Source organism: Ranitomeya imitator, chromosome 1, assembly GCF_032444005.1.
Source record: "Ranitomeya imitator isolate aRanImi1 chromosome 1, aRanImi1.pri, whole genome shotgun sequence".
Taxonomy (NCBI): domain Eukaryota; kingdom Metazoa; phylum Chordata; class Amphibia; order Anura; family Dendrobatidae; genus Ranitomeya; species Ranitomeya imitator.
In genome coordinates, this window is record NC_091282.1 from 332,743,440 (window position 1) to 332,761,979 (window position 18,540).

Consider the following 18,540-nt stretch of genomic DNA (forward strand, 5'->3'; position numbering starts at 1 on the left):
AAAATAGGGTCGGGGAGTGTTTTGTTCAAATAAAGGAGTTTGCTCTGTGTGTGTGCTTTTTTTACTTAAACTTACGGGGGTAGTAGTGGGGGTGTCTTATAGACGCGTCTCCAATACTATTCCCTGGGCTTTAAGTCAGCTGACATTAAAAAGCTGATATCAACCCCAAAACCATTATCAGACTTTTGCCAACACACCAGAGCAAGTCAGCTTTCTCTCAGCTGGTTAAGAAAAATAAGGGGGACCCCACGCCATTTTTTTATTTTATTAGCTGAATATATGTACAGTAAGCTACACATGCACTGCACTAATTCTATATCTCAATGAAATCTTTCCATTTATTCTATTTACATATCTATTATATTCTGACGGTTCATGCCGTGAATTTACTGTACGTGGCTGATGAAAGATTGGGTTTGCTATACGATGGGTGCGTAAAAATCAAAAGGTTCATTTTTCTTCACACCCATTAACTGGCATTGGTGAGTATCGGACATTTTATTCGCCATACATAGCATGCTGCAAATTTTTCCATACTCCAAATTTTTGCAGATGAACACTGCCTAACTGAATAACACTGGTGAGTGCAATGCGATATTTTCTCACATTGCACTCGCTGATTTTATATGCAGATGTGAGCGAACCCCAAGTCCACCTTTGTTTAATCCCTTTCTGACCTCGGACGGGATAGTACGTCCGAGGTCAGAAGCCCCTCTTTGATGCGGGCTCCGGCGGTGAGCCCGCATCAAAGCCGGGACATGTCAGCTGTTTTGAACAGCTGACATGTGCCTGTAATAGGCGCGGGTAGAATCGCGATCTGCCCGCACCTATTAACTAGTTAAATGCCGCTGTCAAACGCAGACAGCAGCTTTTAACTACCGCATCCGGCCGGGCGGCCGGAAATGACGTCATCGCCGACCCCCGTCACATGATCGGAGGTCGGCGATGCTTGTACCTTGTAACCATAGAGGTCCTTGAGACGCTTACACAGGATGCAGGAGGAGTGCAGGGAAGCGGACGCCGGGGACGTGACAGGCACCGCAATGTGAGTGTTTTTTTACATTTACAATGGTAACAAGGGTAAACATCGGGTTACTAAGCGCGGCCCTGCGCTTAGTAACCCGATGTTTACCCTGGTTACCCGGGGACTTCGGCATCGTTGGTCGCTGGAGAGCTGTCTGTGTGACAGCTCTCCAGCGACCACACAAGGACTTTCCAACGATCACGGCCAGGTCGTATCGCTGGTCGTGATCGTTGGAAAGTTGCTGAGTGTGACGGTACCTTAACAGTCCCCTAATTACATACACAAACAGACCTTTAGAAACTAGCGCTATATTTACCATGTGCATAGGCGAAGATTCTTTCCCTTATTGCATTCATCTTCTGAAGCCAGATGTACATGCCTCAGTCGCAATGAGCATGATCGGAAGTTTTCTGCACTTCCGATCATGCGCAGTGTGCTTCTCTGAAGCTGTAATTTTTCTAAAGATCTGTTTGTATGTAAAACAGGGACTGTTAGGCCGTAATCACACTAGCGTATGGCAACCGACATCGGATGCGATATGCTAATTACCCTCGGCTACTGTTCTACTGCGAGCTGGAGCCAAATGTCGTGCTACTGTGCTGCGATTCTCTCGCATGAGAGGATTACAGTACAGGTGCGGAGGCGGAGAAAGTAATTTCTCCATCATTACCTGTCTCGGAGTAGTGCAGTCCAATGTTTCACTCGCCCCAAAAGACTTATATGGGAGCGAGTGAGCCGAACCAAGCTGACAATCGCAGCATGCTGCAATTGTTCTCTCATGCCGAATCAGCCTGAGAAAATAATCACAGATCTGAGCTGCCCCATAGAATCACACTGAGCAGAGCGCTATGCAGCGTTTTATCGCATAGCCCTCGGCCGTGTTATACGGTAGGGTATTTACATACGCAGATAACTTCTGCTGACTCTAGGGGGCATGGGAGACTTGAAAGGTTCCCTTTAATTAGCTATAATAGCTCTCAAAATTGGTATGCAAATTTAATTTGACAAATAGGTCGACCACAAAGTTATAGGGCAACCAATCAAGCAGACTCTGGACATAGGTCACAAAAATGAGATCCAAGGGAACATTGCGGTTTCTTACCGCCACTGAAACGCTATTCTACTGATCATAGGGGGTGGTCACAATCATCAGATTATCAGTGGTCAGACTTTGACGCTATATTATGGTATGTTAGTACCAAAAATGATACCAAAAATTATAGTTTGCATTTCGAAAGATGCATGGTGCCTACAGCAAAACAGTTGGCAGTGTCATGTGGGGCTGCATGTGTGCTGCTGGTTTTGGAGAGCTACATTTCATTGATGGCATTAATTCACAGATGTATTGCTCTATATTGAAAGAAAAGATGCTACCATCACTCCGTGGCCCTTTGTAGATGTGCACTTTTCCACCATGACAATAATCCAAAACACACATCTGTTGCTTTCTGAAGAACAGGGTGAAAGAGGTTCAGCAGCCAAGAATGTCTCCCGATCTAGAATCCAACCAAAAGACACCTATGGGGAATTCTGAAGAGTAAAGTTGAGCATTACTCTGCATCCAGCATCGCTGCTCTAAAAGAGCTCTCTGTTCAAGAATGGTAAAATATGGATGTTGCAATATGTCGCCAGCTTGTTCAACACTTGCCTAGAAGACTTGGTGCTGTCCTTAAAAATCATGACGGTCACACAAAATACTAGATTTAATTGTTTTGTTGTGTGGTGTATCTATTTTTGCATTAACTAATTGGAGTAAAACTGAAGATTTTGTAATGAAAGTTATATTATTAATCTTACTTTCATGTCATGGGTTATAAAAATGTTCTATGAAACTCAGTATTGTTAAAATTTTGGAAATTGTTCTTGTGTTTAGTTTGAGACTGATTAAACATTACTTTTCAAAGGGGGGGTGCTCATTTATGTTGAGCAATGTAATATACAGGTGCATCTCACAAAATTAGAATATCATCAAAAAGTAAATTTATTTCAGTTCTTCAATACAAAAAGTGAAACTCATATCTAATATATAAAGCTGAATGTGTGTGTGTATGTATGTATGTCCGGGATTGGCATCTGCACCGTCGCAGCTACAGCCACAAAATTTTGCACAGCCACACGTCTGGACCCCGAGAGCGTCATAGGCTATGTTGTGAGGTGAAATTTTAACCCCGCGCTTTCCAATTCACCAAACAATTTTGCCCCTATCTACATAATGGGAAAAAATGAAAGGAAAAGTGTAGGAGGCAAATTGACAGCTGCCAGATGTGAACAAGGGGGACTTAAAGAATGAGAGTGATGGCGCCAAAGAGTATATACTGTACAGTTGCTAAGGTGGGGCCCCGACATGGGATACTCACCACACACGGGGATATGAACACACACACAAAATGCGCCACACACTACCACGTGCTTGAACACATATTACCCTCAGCACACATTTCACCACACATACACCAACCTCGCCACATAAAAGTCGAAACACAAAAGTCGCCGCGCAGAACTCGCCACATGCAAAAACTAGGCTCTTGCAAAACTCGCCACAAGTGCAAAACTCACCTCATGGAAAACTCGCCACACGCAAAACTTGCACACGCGGAAAAATTGCCACATGCACAAAAGTTGCAACACATGCAAAAGTTGCCTCACACAAAACTTGCACATACTCAAAAGGCACCACACATAAAACTCGCCACGCACAAAACTCGCCATGCGCAAAACTTGCTGCACACAACTTGCTACACTAGCCTGTCACATGCAACTCGACACACAAAAAGTTGCTACATGCATGTTGCCACACAAAACTCATCTCACAAAAGTCGCTACATGCATGTCGCCACACGCAACTCAACACACACAACTTGACAAACGAAACTCGCCCTAAAACACACACAAGTCTGGTATTATCCTTTAAAAATAAAAATCTGATTAATAAGCAGACAAACTACAACAAATGTACCATATAGGAAATACGGCAGCTGTCAGTCACATGACCTGTCTATTATGTGTATGTGTGAGCTAATATATACTGCCAGGGGGAGGGCTTCCTGTTGGCTGGGGATTTATCAGGCTGCCAATTTAGCTTACAAATACTGAGTAAATAACGCGTGAACGAGGTCTAATACAGGAGGAGATGACACACAGGTATATACTATATACAGGGGAGATGACACACAGATATATACTATATACAGGAGAGATGACACACGTATATATTATATAGAGGAGGAGATGACATACAGGTACATATATATACAGGAGGAGATGACATACAGGTATATACTATATACAGGAGGAGATGACACACAGGTATATACTATATACAGGAGCAGATGACCTACAGGTATATACTATATACAGGAGGAGATGACATACAGGTATATGCTATATATAGAAGATGACATGCAGGTATATACTATATACAGGAGGAGATGACACAGATATAAATATAATTTATACAGGGGAGATGATACATAGGTATATACTATATACAGGAGGAGATGACACACAGGTATATACTATATATAGAAGGAGATGACATTCAGGTATATACTATATATAGGGGAGATGACACAGCAGGTATATACTATATACAGGGGAGATGACATACAGGTATATACTATATACAGGAGATGACATACAGATGTATACTATATATAAGGGAGATGACACATGTATATACTGAGGTGATGAGGTGAAAATGAGAGGTGTGAGGTGAAAATGAAAAGGTGTGAGTGAAAAATGAGAGGAGTGAGGAAAAATAGTGGAGTGATCAGAAAATGACAGATGTGAGGTCGAAAGAGGAGTGAGGGAAAATAGTGGAGTGATCGGAAAATGACAGATGTGAGGTTGAAATGACAAGTGTTAGGGGGGAATGAGAGGAGTGAGGGAGAAAATGAGAGGTGTGATGGGAAAATAAGAGAAGTGAGGTGCTATAACTAACCACAGATATTTACTATGCCCAGGCAACGCCGGGCTCTTCAGCTAGTATTATATAAAGTCATTACAAGCAGAGTGATATATTTCAAGTGTTTATTTCTGTTAATGTTGATGATTATGGCTTACAGCCAATGAAAACCCCAAAGTCATTATCTCAGAAAATTAGAATACTTTATAACACCAGCTTGAAAAAATGATTTTAAAATCTGAAATATTGGCCTACTGAAATGTATGTTCAGTAAATGCACTCAACACTTGGTCGGGGCACCTTTGGCATCAATTACTGCATCAGTGTGGCGTGGCATGGAGGCGATCAGCCTGTGGCACTGCTGAGGTGTTATGGAAGCCCAGGTTGCTTTGATAGCAGCATTCAGCTTGTCTGCATTGTTGGGTCGGGTGTCTCATCTTCCTCTTCACAATCTCTATGGGGTTATGGTCAGGTGAGATTGCTGGCCAATCAAGCACAGTGATACTGTTGTTTTTAACCAAGAATTAGTACTTTTGGCAGCATGGACAGGTGCCAAATTCTGCTGGAAAATGAAATTTCCATCTCCAAAAAGCTTGGCAGAGGGAAGCATAAAGTGCTCTAAAATTTCCTGGTAGACGGCTGCGCTAACTTTGGTCTTGATAAAACACGGTGGACCTACAACAGCAGATGACATGGCTCCCCAAACCATCATTGATTGTGGATACTTGACACTAGCTCTTGGAAATCATGGTCTTAAGGAGTCTAGAGGAAGAATGGAGAGACAGACAACCCAAGCTGCTTGAGGTCTAGTGTGAAGTTTCCACAATTAGTGATGGATTGGGGAGCCATGTCATCTGCTGGTGTAGGTCCACTATGTTTTATCAAAACCAAAGTCAGCACAGCCATCTACCAGGAAATTTTAGAGCACTTCATGCTTCCCTTTGCAGACAAGCTTTTTGGAGATGGACATTTCATTTTCCAGCATGACTTGGCACCTTTCCACACTGCCAAAAGTAGCAATACCTGGTTTAAAAACAACAGTATCACTGTGCTTGATTGGCCAGCAAACTCGCCTGACCTTAACTAACCCCATAGACATAGAGAATCTATGGGGTATTGTAAAGAGGAAGATGAGACACCAGACCCAACAATGTAGATGAGCTGAATGCTGCTATCACAGCAACCTGGGCTTCCATAAAACCTCAATAATAAGCAAGAAAACACGGAAAACTATGGGACAACATGTTAATATACAATGTAATACATATACAGTGGGGCAAAAAAGTATTTAGTCAGTCAGCAATAGTGCAAGTTCCACCACTTAAAAAGATGAGAGGCGTCTGTAATTTACATCATAGGTAGACCTCAACTATGGGAGACAAACTGAGAAAAAAAAATCCAGAAAATCACATTGTCTGTTTTTTTAACATTTTATTTGCATATTATGGTGGAAAATAAGTATTTGGTCAGAAACAAGCAATCAAGATTTCTGGCTCTCACAGACCTGTAACTTCTTCTTTAAGAGTCTCCTCTTTCCTCCACTCATTACCTGTAGTAATGGCACCTGTTTAAACTTATTATCAGTATAAAAAGACACCTGTGCACACCCTCAAACAGTCTGACTCCAAACTCCACTATGTTGAAGACCAAAGAGCTGTCAAAGGACACCAGAAACAAAATTGTAGCCCTGCACCAGGCTGGGAAGACTGAATCTGCAATAGCCAACCAGCTTGGAGTGAAGAAATCAACAGTGGGAGCAATAATTAGAAAATGGAAGACATACAAGACCACTGATAATCTCCCTCGATCTGGGGCTCCACGCAAAATCCCACCCCGTGGGATCAGAATGATCACAAGAACGGTGAGCAAAAATCCCAGAACCACGCGGGGGGACCTAGTGAATGAACTGCAGAGAGCTGGGACCAATGTAACAAGGCCTACCATAAGTAACACACTACGCCACAATGGACTCAGATCCTGCAGTGCCAGACGTGTCCCACTGCTTAAGCCAGTACATGTCCGGGCCCGTCTGAAGTATGCTAGAGAGCATTTGGATGATCCAGAGGAGTTTTGGGAGAATGTCCTATGGTCTGATGAAACCAAACTGGAACTGTTTGGTAGAAACACAACTTGTCGTGTTTGGAGGAAAAAGAATACTGAGTTGCATCCATCAAACACCATGCCTACTGTAAAGCATGGTGGTGGAAACATCATGCTTTGGGGCTGTTTCTCTGCAAAGGGGCCAGGACGACTGATCCGGGTACATGAAAGAATGAATGGGGCCATGTATCGTGAGATTTTGAGTGCAAACCTCCTTCCATCAGCAAGGGCATTGAAGATGAAACGTGGCTAGGTCTTTCAACATGACAATGATCCAAAGCACACCGCCAGGGCAAAGAAGGAGTGGCTTTGTAAGAAGCATTTCAAGGTCCTGGAGTGGCCTAGCCAGTCTCCAGATCTCAATCCTATAGAAAAGCTTTGGAGGGAGTTGAAAGTCCGTGTTGCCAAGCGAAAAGCCAAAAACATCTCTGCTCTAGAGGAGATCTGCATGGAGGAATGGGCCAACATACCAACAACAGTGTGTGGCAACCTTGTGAAGACTTACAGAAAACGTTTGACCTCTGTCATTGCCAACAAAGGATATATTACAAAGTATTGAGATGAAATTTTGTTTCTGACCAAATACTTATTTTCCACCATAATATGCAAATAAAATGTTAAAAAAACAGACAATGTGATTTTCTGGATTTTTTTTTCTCAGTTTGTCTCCCATAGTTGAGGTCTACCTATGATGTAAATTACAGACGCCTCTCATCTTTTTAAGTGGTGGAACTTGCACTATTGCTGACTGACTAAATACTTTTTTGCCCCACTGTAAGCGTAACCCATAGTATATTGCGGGACGTACACGGACACACTGAAGTCCATAAAGAGAACACCACAAGCAAAAATCAGTGTACAAATGTCCAGAGACTGACACCAAAATCAATGCAAAAGTTTATTAATCATACAAAAAAGACCTATAGACAGCACACATAGTAAGAGTAACGGACACTCCCAGACAAAACCGGCGGAGAAGGAGCATGTGAACCGACCCTAAGAGACAACAAATGATTATAGAGAGTAATACACAGTACCCATATTGCACAGTGGCCGTGTCTCTGGTAACATACCTAATAATGTGGTAGGTTCACACGCGTAATCCCGCCCTCACCTCAGCAGTGCCACAGGCTGATCTCCTTTATGCTACGTCACATTGATGCAGTAATTGATGCCAAAGGAGCCCCGACCAAGTATTGAGTGAATCTACTGAACATACATTTCAGTAGGCCAACATTTTGGATTTTAAAATAATTTTTGCAAGCTGGTGTTATAAAGTATTCTAATTTTCTGAGATAATGACTATTGGGTTTTTACTGGCTGTAAGCCATAATTATCAACATTAACAGAAATAAACACTTGAAATAGATCACTGTGTTTGTAATGACTCTATATGAGTTTCACTTTTTGTACTGAAAAACTGAAACAAATTACCGTATATACTCGAGTATAAGATGAGATTTTCAGCCCATTTTTTTGGGCTGAAAGTCCCCCTCTCGGCTTATACTCGAGTCATACCCAGGAGTCGGCAGGGGAGGGGGAGCGGGGGCTTTCTAATTATACTCACCTACTCCTGGCGCGGTCCCTGCAGGTCGCTGGCTTCCCGGCACCCCAGCTTCTTCCTGTACTGAGCGGTCACATGGTACCGCTCATTACAGTAATGAATATGCGGCTCCACCTCCCATAGACGTGGAGCCGCATATTCATTACTGTAATGAGCGGTAACGTTGACCGCTCAGTACAGGAAGAAGCTGCAGCGCCAGGGAACACACGTGCAGAGACCGCGCCAGGAGCAGGTGAGTATAACGGGGAGGGGAGCGCTGCGCGATATTCACCTGCTCCTCATTCTGGCGCCACTCCAGCTTCAGCGTCTTCTGCAGTGACGCTCAGGTCAGAGGGCGCGGTGACGTAGTTAGTGCGCGCCCTCTGCCTGAACGTAAGTGCAGAAGACGCTGAAGATGGAGCGGCGCCGGAACGAAGTCAGGTGAATATTGAAAGTGCCGGGGGCCTGAGCGACGGAGAGGTGAGTATGTGATTTTTTTATTTTTATCGCAGCAACCGCAAATGGGGCAAGTGTCTGTATGGAGCATCTTATGGGGTCATAACGTTTGTGCAGCACTATATGGGGCAAGTGTCTGTATGGGGCCATAATCAACGTTTGTGCAGCACTATATGGGGCAAGTGTCTGTATGGGGCCATAACGTTTGTGCAGCACTATATGGGACAAGTGTCTGTATGGGGCCATAACGTTTGTGCAGCACTATATGAGGCAAGTGTCTGTATAGGGCCATAACATTTGTGCAGCACTATATGGGGCAAGTGTCTGTATGGGGCCATAGCGTTTGTGCAGCACTATATGGGGCAAGTGTCTGTATGGGGCCATAACGTTTGTGCAGCACTATATGGGGCAAATATCTTTATAGAGCATCTTATGTGGTCATAATTAACGTTTGTGCAGCATTATATGGGGCAAATGTCTGTATGGAGTATTTTATGGGGCCATAATGTTTGTGCAGCATTATATGGGGCAAATATCTTTATGGAGCATCTTATGGGGCCATAATCAACATTTGTGCAGCATTATAATGGGCAAATGTGTCTATGGAGCATCTTATGGGGCCATTATTAACGTTTATGCAGGATTATATGAGGCATATTTTAACCCCTTAGCGACCGCCGATACGCCTTTTAACGGCGGCCGCTAAGGGTACTTAAACCACAGCGCCGTTAATTAACGGCGCTGTGGAAAAAGTAAATAGCGCCCCCCAGAGTCGGATTTTCTCCGGGGTCTCGGCTGCCGGGGGTAGCCGAGACCCCAGAGAACATGATTCGGGGGGGTTTTAACCCACCCCGCATTTGTGATCGCCGGTAATTAACCGTTTACCAGCGATCGCAAAAAAAACAAAAACGCAATCTCTTTTTAATTTCTCTGTCCTCCGATGTGATCGCACATCAGAGGACAGAGAAAAGGGGTCCCAGGTAGCTCCCCAATACTTACCTGTCTCCCCCGGTGCTCCTCGTGGCTCCCGGTGGGCGCCGACATCTTCAAAATGGCGGGCGCATGCGCAGTGCGCCCGCCGGCCGGCCCCGCGAGAATCTTTGAGGTCTCGGCTGCCGGGGGTAGCCGAGACCCCAAAGAGCATGATCGGGGTCGGTTTTACCGACCCATGTTTTGCGATCGCCGGTAATTAACTGTTTACCGGCGACCGCAAAAAAAAAAAAGTCAAAGTGTAATTCTCTGTCCTCTGATGTGATCGCACATCAGAGGACAGAGAAATAGGGGGATTCGGGGACCCTGCCATACTCACCTGTGTCCCTGGGTCCTCCTGCTGCTCCTCCTGGCCGCCGGCAAAAGAAAATGGCGGGCGCATGCGCAGTGCGCCCGCCATCTGTCTCCATCTGCCGGCCGGCAGGAGAAGAGCAGTTGGGGCTAAAATTAGGGGTAGGGTTAGGGCTAGGGGTAGGGTTAGGGCTAGGGTTAGGGCTAGGGTTAGGGGTAGGGTTAGGGCTAGGGTTAGGGGTAGGGTTAGGGCTAGGGTTAGGGCTAAGATTAGGGTTAGTGTTAGGGCTAAATTTAGGGTTAGGGTTGGGGCTAAAATTAGGGTTAGGGTTGGGGCTAAATTTAGGGTTAGGGTTGGGGCTAAATTTAGAGTTAGGGTTGGCGCTAAATTTAGGGTTAGGCTTCTTTCACACTTACGTCGGTACGGGGCCGTCGCAATGCATCGGCCCGACATACCGACGCACGTTGTGAAAATTGTGCACAACGTGGGCAGCGGATGAAGTTTTTCAACGCATCCGCTGCCCAATCTATGTCCTGGGGAGGAGGGGGCGGAGTTACGGCCACGCATGCGCGGTCAGAAATGGCAGATGCGACGTACAAAAAAAAACGTTACATTGAACGTTTTTTTGTGCTGACGGTCCGCCAAAACACTGATCCAGTGCACGACGGACGCGACGTGTGGCCATCCATCACGATCCGTCGGCAATACAAGTCTATGGGCAAAAAACGCATCCTGTGGGCACATTTGCAGGATCCGTTTCTTGTCCAAAACGACGGATTGCGACGGATGCCAAACAACGCAAGTGTGAAAGTAGCCTTAGGGTTAGGGCTAAAGTTAGGGTTAGGGTTGGGGCTAAAGTTAGGGCTAGGGTTGGGGCTAAAGTTAGGGTTAGAGTTGGGATTAGGGTTAGGGTTTGGATTAGGGTTAAGGTTAGGGTTGTGATTAGGGGTGTATTGGGATTAGGGTTAGGTTTGAGGTTAGGGTTGAGATTAGGATTAGGGGTGTGTTGGATTTAGGGTTTTGATTAGGGTTATGGTTAGGGTTGACATTAGGGTTGTTTTGGGGTAAGGGTTGTGATTATGGTTAGGGTTAGTGATTAGGATTATGGATCAGGTTGGGATTAGGGTTAGGGGTATGTTGGGGTTAGGGTTGGAGCTAGAATTGGGGGGTTTCCACTGTTTAGGTACATCAGGGGGTCTCCAAACACGATAGCCAATTTTGCGCTCAAAAAGTCAAATGGTGCTCCCTCCCTTCTGAGCTCTGCCGTGCGCCCAAACAGTGGGTTACCCCTACATATGGGGCATCAGCATACTCGGGATAAATTGGACAACAACTTCTGGGGTCCAATTTCTCTTGTTACCCTTGTGAAAATAAAAACTTGGGGGCTCCAAAATCCTTTTTGTGGAAAAATATATATATATATTTTTTTTATGACTCTGCATTCTAAACTTCTGTGAAGCACTTGGGCATTCAAAGTTCTCACCACACATCTAGATAAGTTCCATGGGGGGTCTAGTTTCCAAAATGGGGTCACTTGTGGGGGATTTCTACTGTTTAGGCACATCAGGGGCTCTCCAAACGCGACATGGCGTCCGATCTCAATTCCAGCCAATTCTACATTGAAAAAGTAAAACGGCACTCTTTCTCTTCCAAGCTCTGCGGTGCGCCCAAACAGTGGTTTACCCCCACATATTGGGTATCGACGTACTCAGGAGAAATTGCACAACAACTTTAGTGGTCTAATTTCTCCTGTTACCCTTGTGAAAATAAAAAATTTGTGGACAAAAAGATCATTTTTGTAGAAAAAAGGCCATTTTTTTTTTCACGGCTCTACATTATAAACTTCTGTGAAGCACATGGGGGTTCAAAGTGCTCACCACACATCTAGATAAGTTCCTTAAGGGGTCTAGTTTCCAAAATGGGGTCACTTGTGGGGAGTTTCCACTGTTTAGGCACATCAGGGGCTCTCCAAACGCGACATGGCGTCCAATCTCAATTCCAGCCAATTCTACATTGAAAAAGTAAAACGGCGCTCCTTCACTTCTAAGTTCTGCGGTGCGCCCAAAAAGTGGTTTACCCCCACATATGGGGTATTGGCGTATTCAGGAGAAATTGCATAACAAAATTTATGGTTACATTTCTGTTTTTACACTTGTGAAAATAAAAAAAATGGTTCTGAATTAAGATGTTTGCAAAAAAAAGTTAAATGTTCATTTTTTTCCTTCCACATTGTTTCAGTTCCTGTGAAGCACGTAAAGGATTAATAAACTTCTTGAATGTGGTTTTGAGAACCTTGAGGGGTGTAGTTTTTAGAATGGTGTCACACTTCATTATTTTCTATCATATAGACCCCTCAAAATGACTTCAAATGTGATGTGGTCCCTAAAAAAAAATGGTGTTGTAAAAATGAGAAATTGCTGGTCAACTTTTAACCCGTATAACTCCCTAACAAAAAATTTTGTTTCCAAAATTGTGCTGATGTAAAGTAGACATGTGGGAAATGTTATTTATTAACTATTTTTCATGACATATCTCTCTGATTTAAGGGCATAAAAATACAAAGTTTGAAAATTGCAAAATTTTAAAAATTTTTGCCATATTTCAGTTTTTTTCATAAATAATCGCAAGTAATATCGAAGAAATGTTACCACTAACATGAAGTACAATATGTCACGAAAAAACAATCTCAGAATCAGCGGGATCCGTTGAAGCGTTCCAGAGTTATAACCTCATAAAACGACAGTGGTCAGAATTGCAAAAATTGGCTCGGTCATTAAGTACCAAATTGGCTCTGTCACTAAGGGGTTAATATGGAGCATCTTATGAGGCCATCATAAACTCAAACTGTATGGAGCATTATATGGGGCTCCTGATTCAATATGGACATTCAAAAACACTTAACCTACTGATGTCTTAATTAATTTTACTTTTATTGATATCTATTTTTACTTTTGACATTTACCGGTAGCTGCTGCATTTCCCACCCTAGACTTATACTCGAGTCATTAAGTTTTCCCAGTTTTTTGTGGCAAAATTAGGGGAATTGGCTTAAACGGTAACTTTTTGATGATATTCTAATTTTGTGAGATGCACACACACATATCTATATACATAATTGTCTAAGGATGGTTTCACATTTGCGTTTTAAACGCAAACGCATGTGGTGAAAAAAATGCATGTAAACACGGTTAAAACGCCACGTTTTTTAGACGCATGCGTTTTTGCATGTTTTATTACAAACGCGGCGTTTTGACGCGTTTACATGCGTTTTTTCATGCGTTTGCGTTTTTTAAACGCATGATGAGAAGTGTGTGACAGCTTGGCAATCATCAAAATCAACAAGAAAACCCACTATAAACAGAAATAGCTAGGGTTAGGGTTTGGATCCCTAGTAACCCTAGGGATCCTAACCCTAACCCTTACCTTAATCCTAAGGGATCTTAACCCTAACCCTACCCCTAACCCTACCCCTAACCCTAAGGGATCCTAACCCTAACCCTACCCCTTAGGGTTAGGATCCCAAGGGTTAGCGTTAGGGGTAGGGTTAGGATCCCTTTATCAATTTTATGGTGTGGGGTGGCTTATCAGTGTTTTTTCTTGTTTTTTTTTTATAAAAACGCATGCGTTTTTAACGCAACCAAACGCATGTGCTTAAAAACGCATGCGTTTACATAGACAGCAATACATTTTTTTGCCGCAAAAAACCACATGCAAAAAAAACGCCGCTAAAAATTACTACATGTTGCATTTCTGCAGCACAACGCATGCATACAAAAGACGCATGCGGCGGCAAAACGTTTTTAATGTTAAGTATAGCAAAAAAAAACGCATGCCTTTTTTTGCGCTAAAACGCAGCGGCAAAAAACGCAAATGTGAAACCAGCCTAAGGGGTACTTCCGTCTGTCTGTCTGTCCTTCTGTCACGGTTATTCCTTCGCTGATTGGTCTCGGCAGCTGCCTGTCATGGCTGCCGCGACCAATCAGCGACGGGCACAGTCCGATTAGTCCCTCCCCTACTCCCCTGCACTCACTGCCCGGCGCCCGCTCCGTAATCCCCTCTGCTCACCGCTCACGCTGCTATTAACCCTGTGTCTCCCCAACTATTTACTATTGATGCTGCCTATGCAGCATCAATAGTAAAAATAGGTCATGTTAAAAATAATAAAAAAAAAAAAAAACCTGCTATACTCACCCTCCGCCGCCTTTCTTGCTCCTCGCCGCGCTCCCAGGACCGCTCCATTGCAAGCGGCAGCTTCCGGTCCCGTCCCAGTGCTGGTGTGCGACAAGGACCTGCCGTGACGTCATGGTCATGTGACCGCAACGTCATCATAGGTCCTGCTCACACCAGCCCTGGGACTGCAAGCTGCCGCTTGCAATGGAGCGTGGCAAGGAGCGGCAAAGGCGGCGGATGGTGAGTATAGCAGGACTTCAACGGGCTATAGGTAAGTATATGTTTTTTTTGTTTTTTTTAAGTCTCTATACTACGTGGCTCTGTGCTTGCCAATATACTACGTGCCTGGGCAATATACCAAGTGGCTCTGCTATATACTATGTGGCTGGGCAATATACTACGTCACTGGGCAATATACCGTACTACGTGGGCTGTGCTATATACTATGTGGCTGGGCAATACGTGACTGGGCAATATACTACGTCCCTGGGCGCTATACTACGTGACTGGCCAATATACTACGTGGCTGGGCAATATACTACGTGGCTGGGCAATATACTACGTGGACATGCATATTCTAGAATACCCGATGCGTTAGAATCGGGCCACCATCTAATATATATATATATATATATATATCGTAAGTTTTCACTCAGCACATACGGTACATTTTATACGCATTAAAAGAAATTTACATTACCAATGGCAGACTCGCCTCCTAAATATCCCTAATTTCACTTGATACACTACATCAAATGAACTGGACATCTTCAGGAAACGCAAAATGTTGCCTTTCTAGAATTGTGAGCCACATTGGGGACAGCGATGATAATGAATGTAAAGTGCTGCGGAATAAGATAGGGCTATATAAGCACTGCATAATAAATAAATTCAATACACTTCTGTTTTTACACTGGTCCAATATGATCCATTTAGTAACACATTGCTTTGGCCTAAAAATCCATTAGGTTTACCCCATTGTACCTGGAAAGAATAATCTGTGAGTCAAAGAGTAACATAATCTTGAAGGAAAAGAACGGACAGCCAACTGCTGCACTTTTATCAATAACAACCCATTCAGCCTGTTAACTATACGTTTGCATTGGCTTCTGCATTGAATTCGAGTGCGGCTTTATGTAGTATACGTGTTATTATTCTTATTTTGGTGTAATCCCAGGCACGATGTAGAGCTAAGTATCCTAATAATGCAATTACTTAGCCACGTCCCTACTTATCAGTACCTTGGTAAATATAATACGCGGATCTGATGTTGTTCTTTGTAACCTATTTGCACAATTTTTGTAGCTGGCTAGATGAGCCCAAGCTATGCGCCCAGTGACTTCCTTGCATAATGACTGATGCCCGCCGCCTCGGGCAAGGAGGCCAATGTAATAAATATCGCACGCATAGTCAGTAGCAGGGACATCAATCCTAGTGACGTGGAATAACGATTTCACCAAGCTCCCATTGCACCCATAGGGCAGCAGTGTGGCACCAGAGCTGCCAGCTGTGAAGGGTAACACACCCTCTCCGGCTGCACAGTGCACAGCTCCTGCACGGCCACAGAGGGATGTGCTGAACACAAGCCACACAGAGATGCTGCCATGGGGTCACCTACCTCCTTCTTCACAGTCTTCAGCAGCCGCTGCCTGGTCTCAGCCTCTGTGGACGACAAGCCTAGAGGTTATTATGCTCCTTATGTGACGCCATATCATAAATGCTCCTGGTTTATCGGCGGCTCCTTGCTTTCTGCTCACCTGTCCCCGTTGCCATGTTTGCAGCTTCCCCGTTCCTGTCCTCTGCAGGCTCGGCTCTAGGCACAGCTGCCTCTGCGCGTGCACTCCGCCTCGCGTGACGTCAGAGCGCTTTCCCTCGTTCTCGGGGGCGCGCACCTGAGAGGAAGTTCTCGCGCTTGTTTATTCTAGTTATGAGGCGCTGCCTGTGCTTGGAGGGGCCACAGGGAAAATCGGGAGCTAACCACTGCATGGTTGTGGCATACTCTATACCTTATACAGAAATATGGTTCCTTCTAGAGTATTTGCCGTGTTGTCTCTTAGTGAAAGTGGAGAAGGACCTCAAACAATTCTTCCCTGCCCCAAAAAGGTCACAGCAAATCAAATTTTTAAGGGGTTTTCCACTTTCAGGAAAGTGAACTGCAAATGCTAGTATTTTACCTAAAATGATAAACGAACCTTCTCTTACCTGGTCCAGTGCTGGCTTCCGTCCACTGCTCTGGTCTTATTGTTTTGGCTGCATTGGTTCGGGTGCCAGTGGTCATCACTATATGTACAGCAGTATATGTATGGTGCGGCAATCGCGCGGGCTCACACTGTGCGCCACGACGATCGGGTACAGGTGTCAGCGCTGTGTGAGAGCTGTCACCCTGTAACAATGCCCATGATTGGAGTTAGCGCCAATCGTGGGCATTTAATCCCCCTGATACTGCTTTCAGTAGAGGAACATCGCACAGGTAATGAGTTCCCTGCGCACTTCCATCAGGACAACGCAATGCGATTGCGTTGTTCTGATGGTCTCCATGGAGACCCCTGGCCGCAAGATGGCCGCAGAGTCCTTCCTTCCCTGCCTGTCAGATGCTGATGTGATGGTTTGCAGTGTAGAAGCATTGCAGAGCATCAATGCTGTACAGTGATGTCCCATCTTCCCTTCTGAGTTCCCTGCGCACTTCCATCAGGACAACGCAATGCAATTGCGTTGTTCTGATGGTCTCCATGGAGACCCCCGGCCGCAAGATGGCCGCAGGGTCCTTCCTTCCCTGCCTGTCAGATGCTGATGTGATGGTTTGCAGTGTAGAAGCATTGCAGTGCATCGATGCTATACAGTGATGTCCCATCCTGAGACAATGTTAGAAAGTTTAAAAAATATATATATATTAAATTGTAAATATATTTTTTTTAAATCCCCCAATAAAGAACAAAAGAAACAAATATTTTTCCAATAAATACATTTATTTATGTAAATTAAAAAATAAACAATAAAAGTACACATTTAGTATCGCTTTGTCTGTAGTGACTCGCTTTATAAAAATGTCTCACTACTTAACCCCTTCATTGAACACCGTAAAAAAAATTTAAAAAACAGGGAAAAAATTATGCTTTCTAATCATACCGCCGAACAAAAAGTGCAATAAAACGCGATTAAAAAGATTTATGTAAATAAAAATAGTACGACTGAAAATGTCATCTTGTTCATAATACAGCTCCATCAGAAAAAAAATAAAAAAGTTATAGCCCTCAGTAAAGTGATGCTAAATAATTATTTTTTCTATAAAATAGTTTTTATTGTGTATAAGCGGCAAACCATAAAAAATATATGAATTGGGTATCACTGTAATCGTACTGAGCCGAAGAATAAAGCTGCCTTATCAATTTTAACTCACATGGAGCGGTATAAAAAAAATCCCAAAATGCGATTCCTAAATTGCTGGTTTCTGTTCATTCTGTCTCCCAAAAATCGGAATAGAAAGCAATCAAGAAATATAATGTGCCTGAAAATGGTACCAATAAAAACATCAGCTCATCCAACAAAAAACAAGCCAGAACATGACTCTGTCGGCCAAAATATGGAGAAATTATAGCTGTCTAAATATTGTGATGCAAAAACTAGTTTTCGCAATTAAAAGCGTTTTTTAGTGTGTGACAGCTGCCAAACATAAAAACCCGATATAAATCTGGTATCGTAATCACACTGACCCGAAGAATAATTTCGCCTAATCACTTACACCACACGAGGAATGACCTAAAAAATAAATAAAAGCAATTCTTCACATGCTGTTGATTTTTTCATTCTGCCTCCCAAAGATCGCAGAAAGGCTCAGCGCACATTTATCCTGCACTCTACGCTGAGCGCTTACATCGGGGTTTCCATGTAAATCTCTGAAATACGTGATTCAGACCGAACCCTCAGCGGAAGGTTACCTATAATGAGGCAGGTGGAGTCACTGTGGGTGCCATAGGACCTGTGATCCAGTGTGTCCGTCTTTTTAGGATTGCATAAAAGTTCTGTCGGACACAGTTTTGTGTTCTTCTGAAAAGAAGGACACC

General features: G+C 43.8%; 1 protein-coding gene across 1 annotated transcript in view; it reads right to left on the bottom strand.

Moving 5' to 3' along the window:
• Window positions 1-16,307, bottom strand: part of SGSM1 (small G protein signaling modulator 1) — a 446,836-nt gene extending 430,529 nt beyond the window's left edge. Inside the window, exons 1-2 of the mRNA XM_069759191.1 lie at window positions 16,237-16,307; window positions 16,098-16,141 (exon numbers count right to left, since the gene is read on the bottom strand). Coding sequence (XP_069615292.1) covers window positions 16,098-16,141; window positions 16,237-16,252 — 60 coding nt within the window. The 5' untranslated portion in view covers window positions 16,253-16,307. The remainder of the gene's footprint in view (window positions 1-16,097; window positions 16,142-16,236) is intronic.
• Window positions 16,308-18,540: the final 2,233 nt, after the last annotated feature.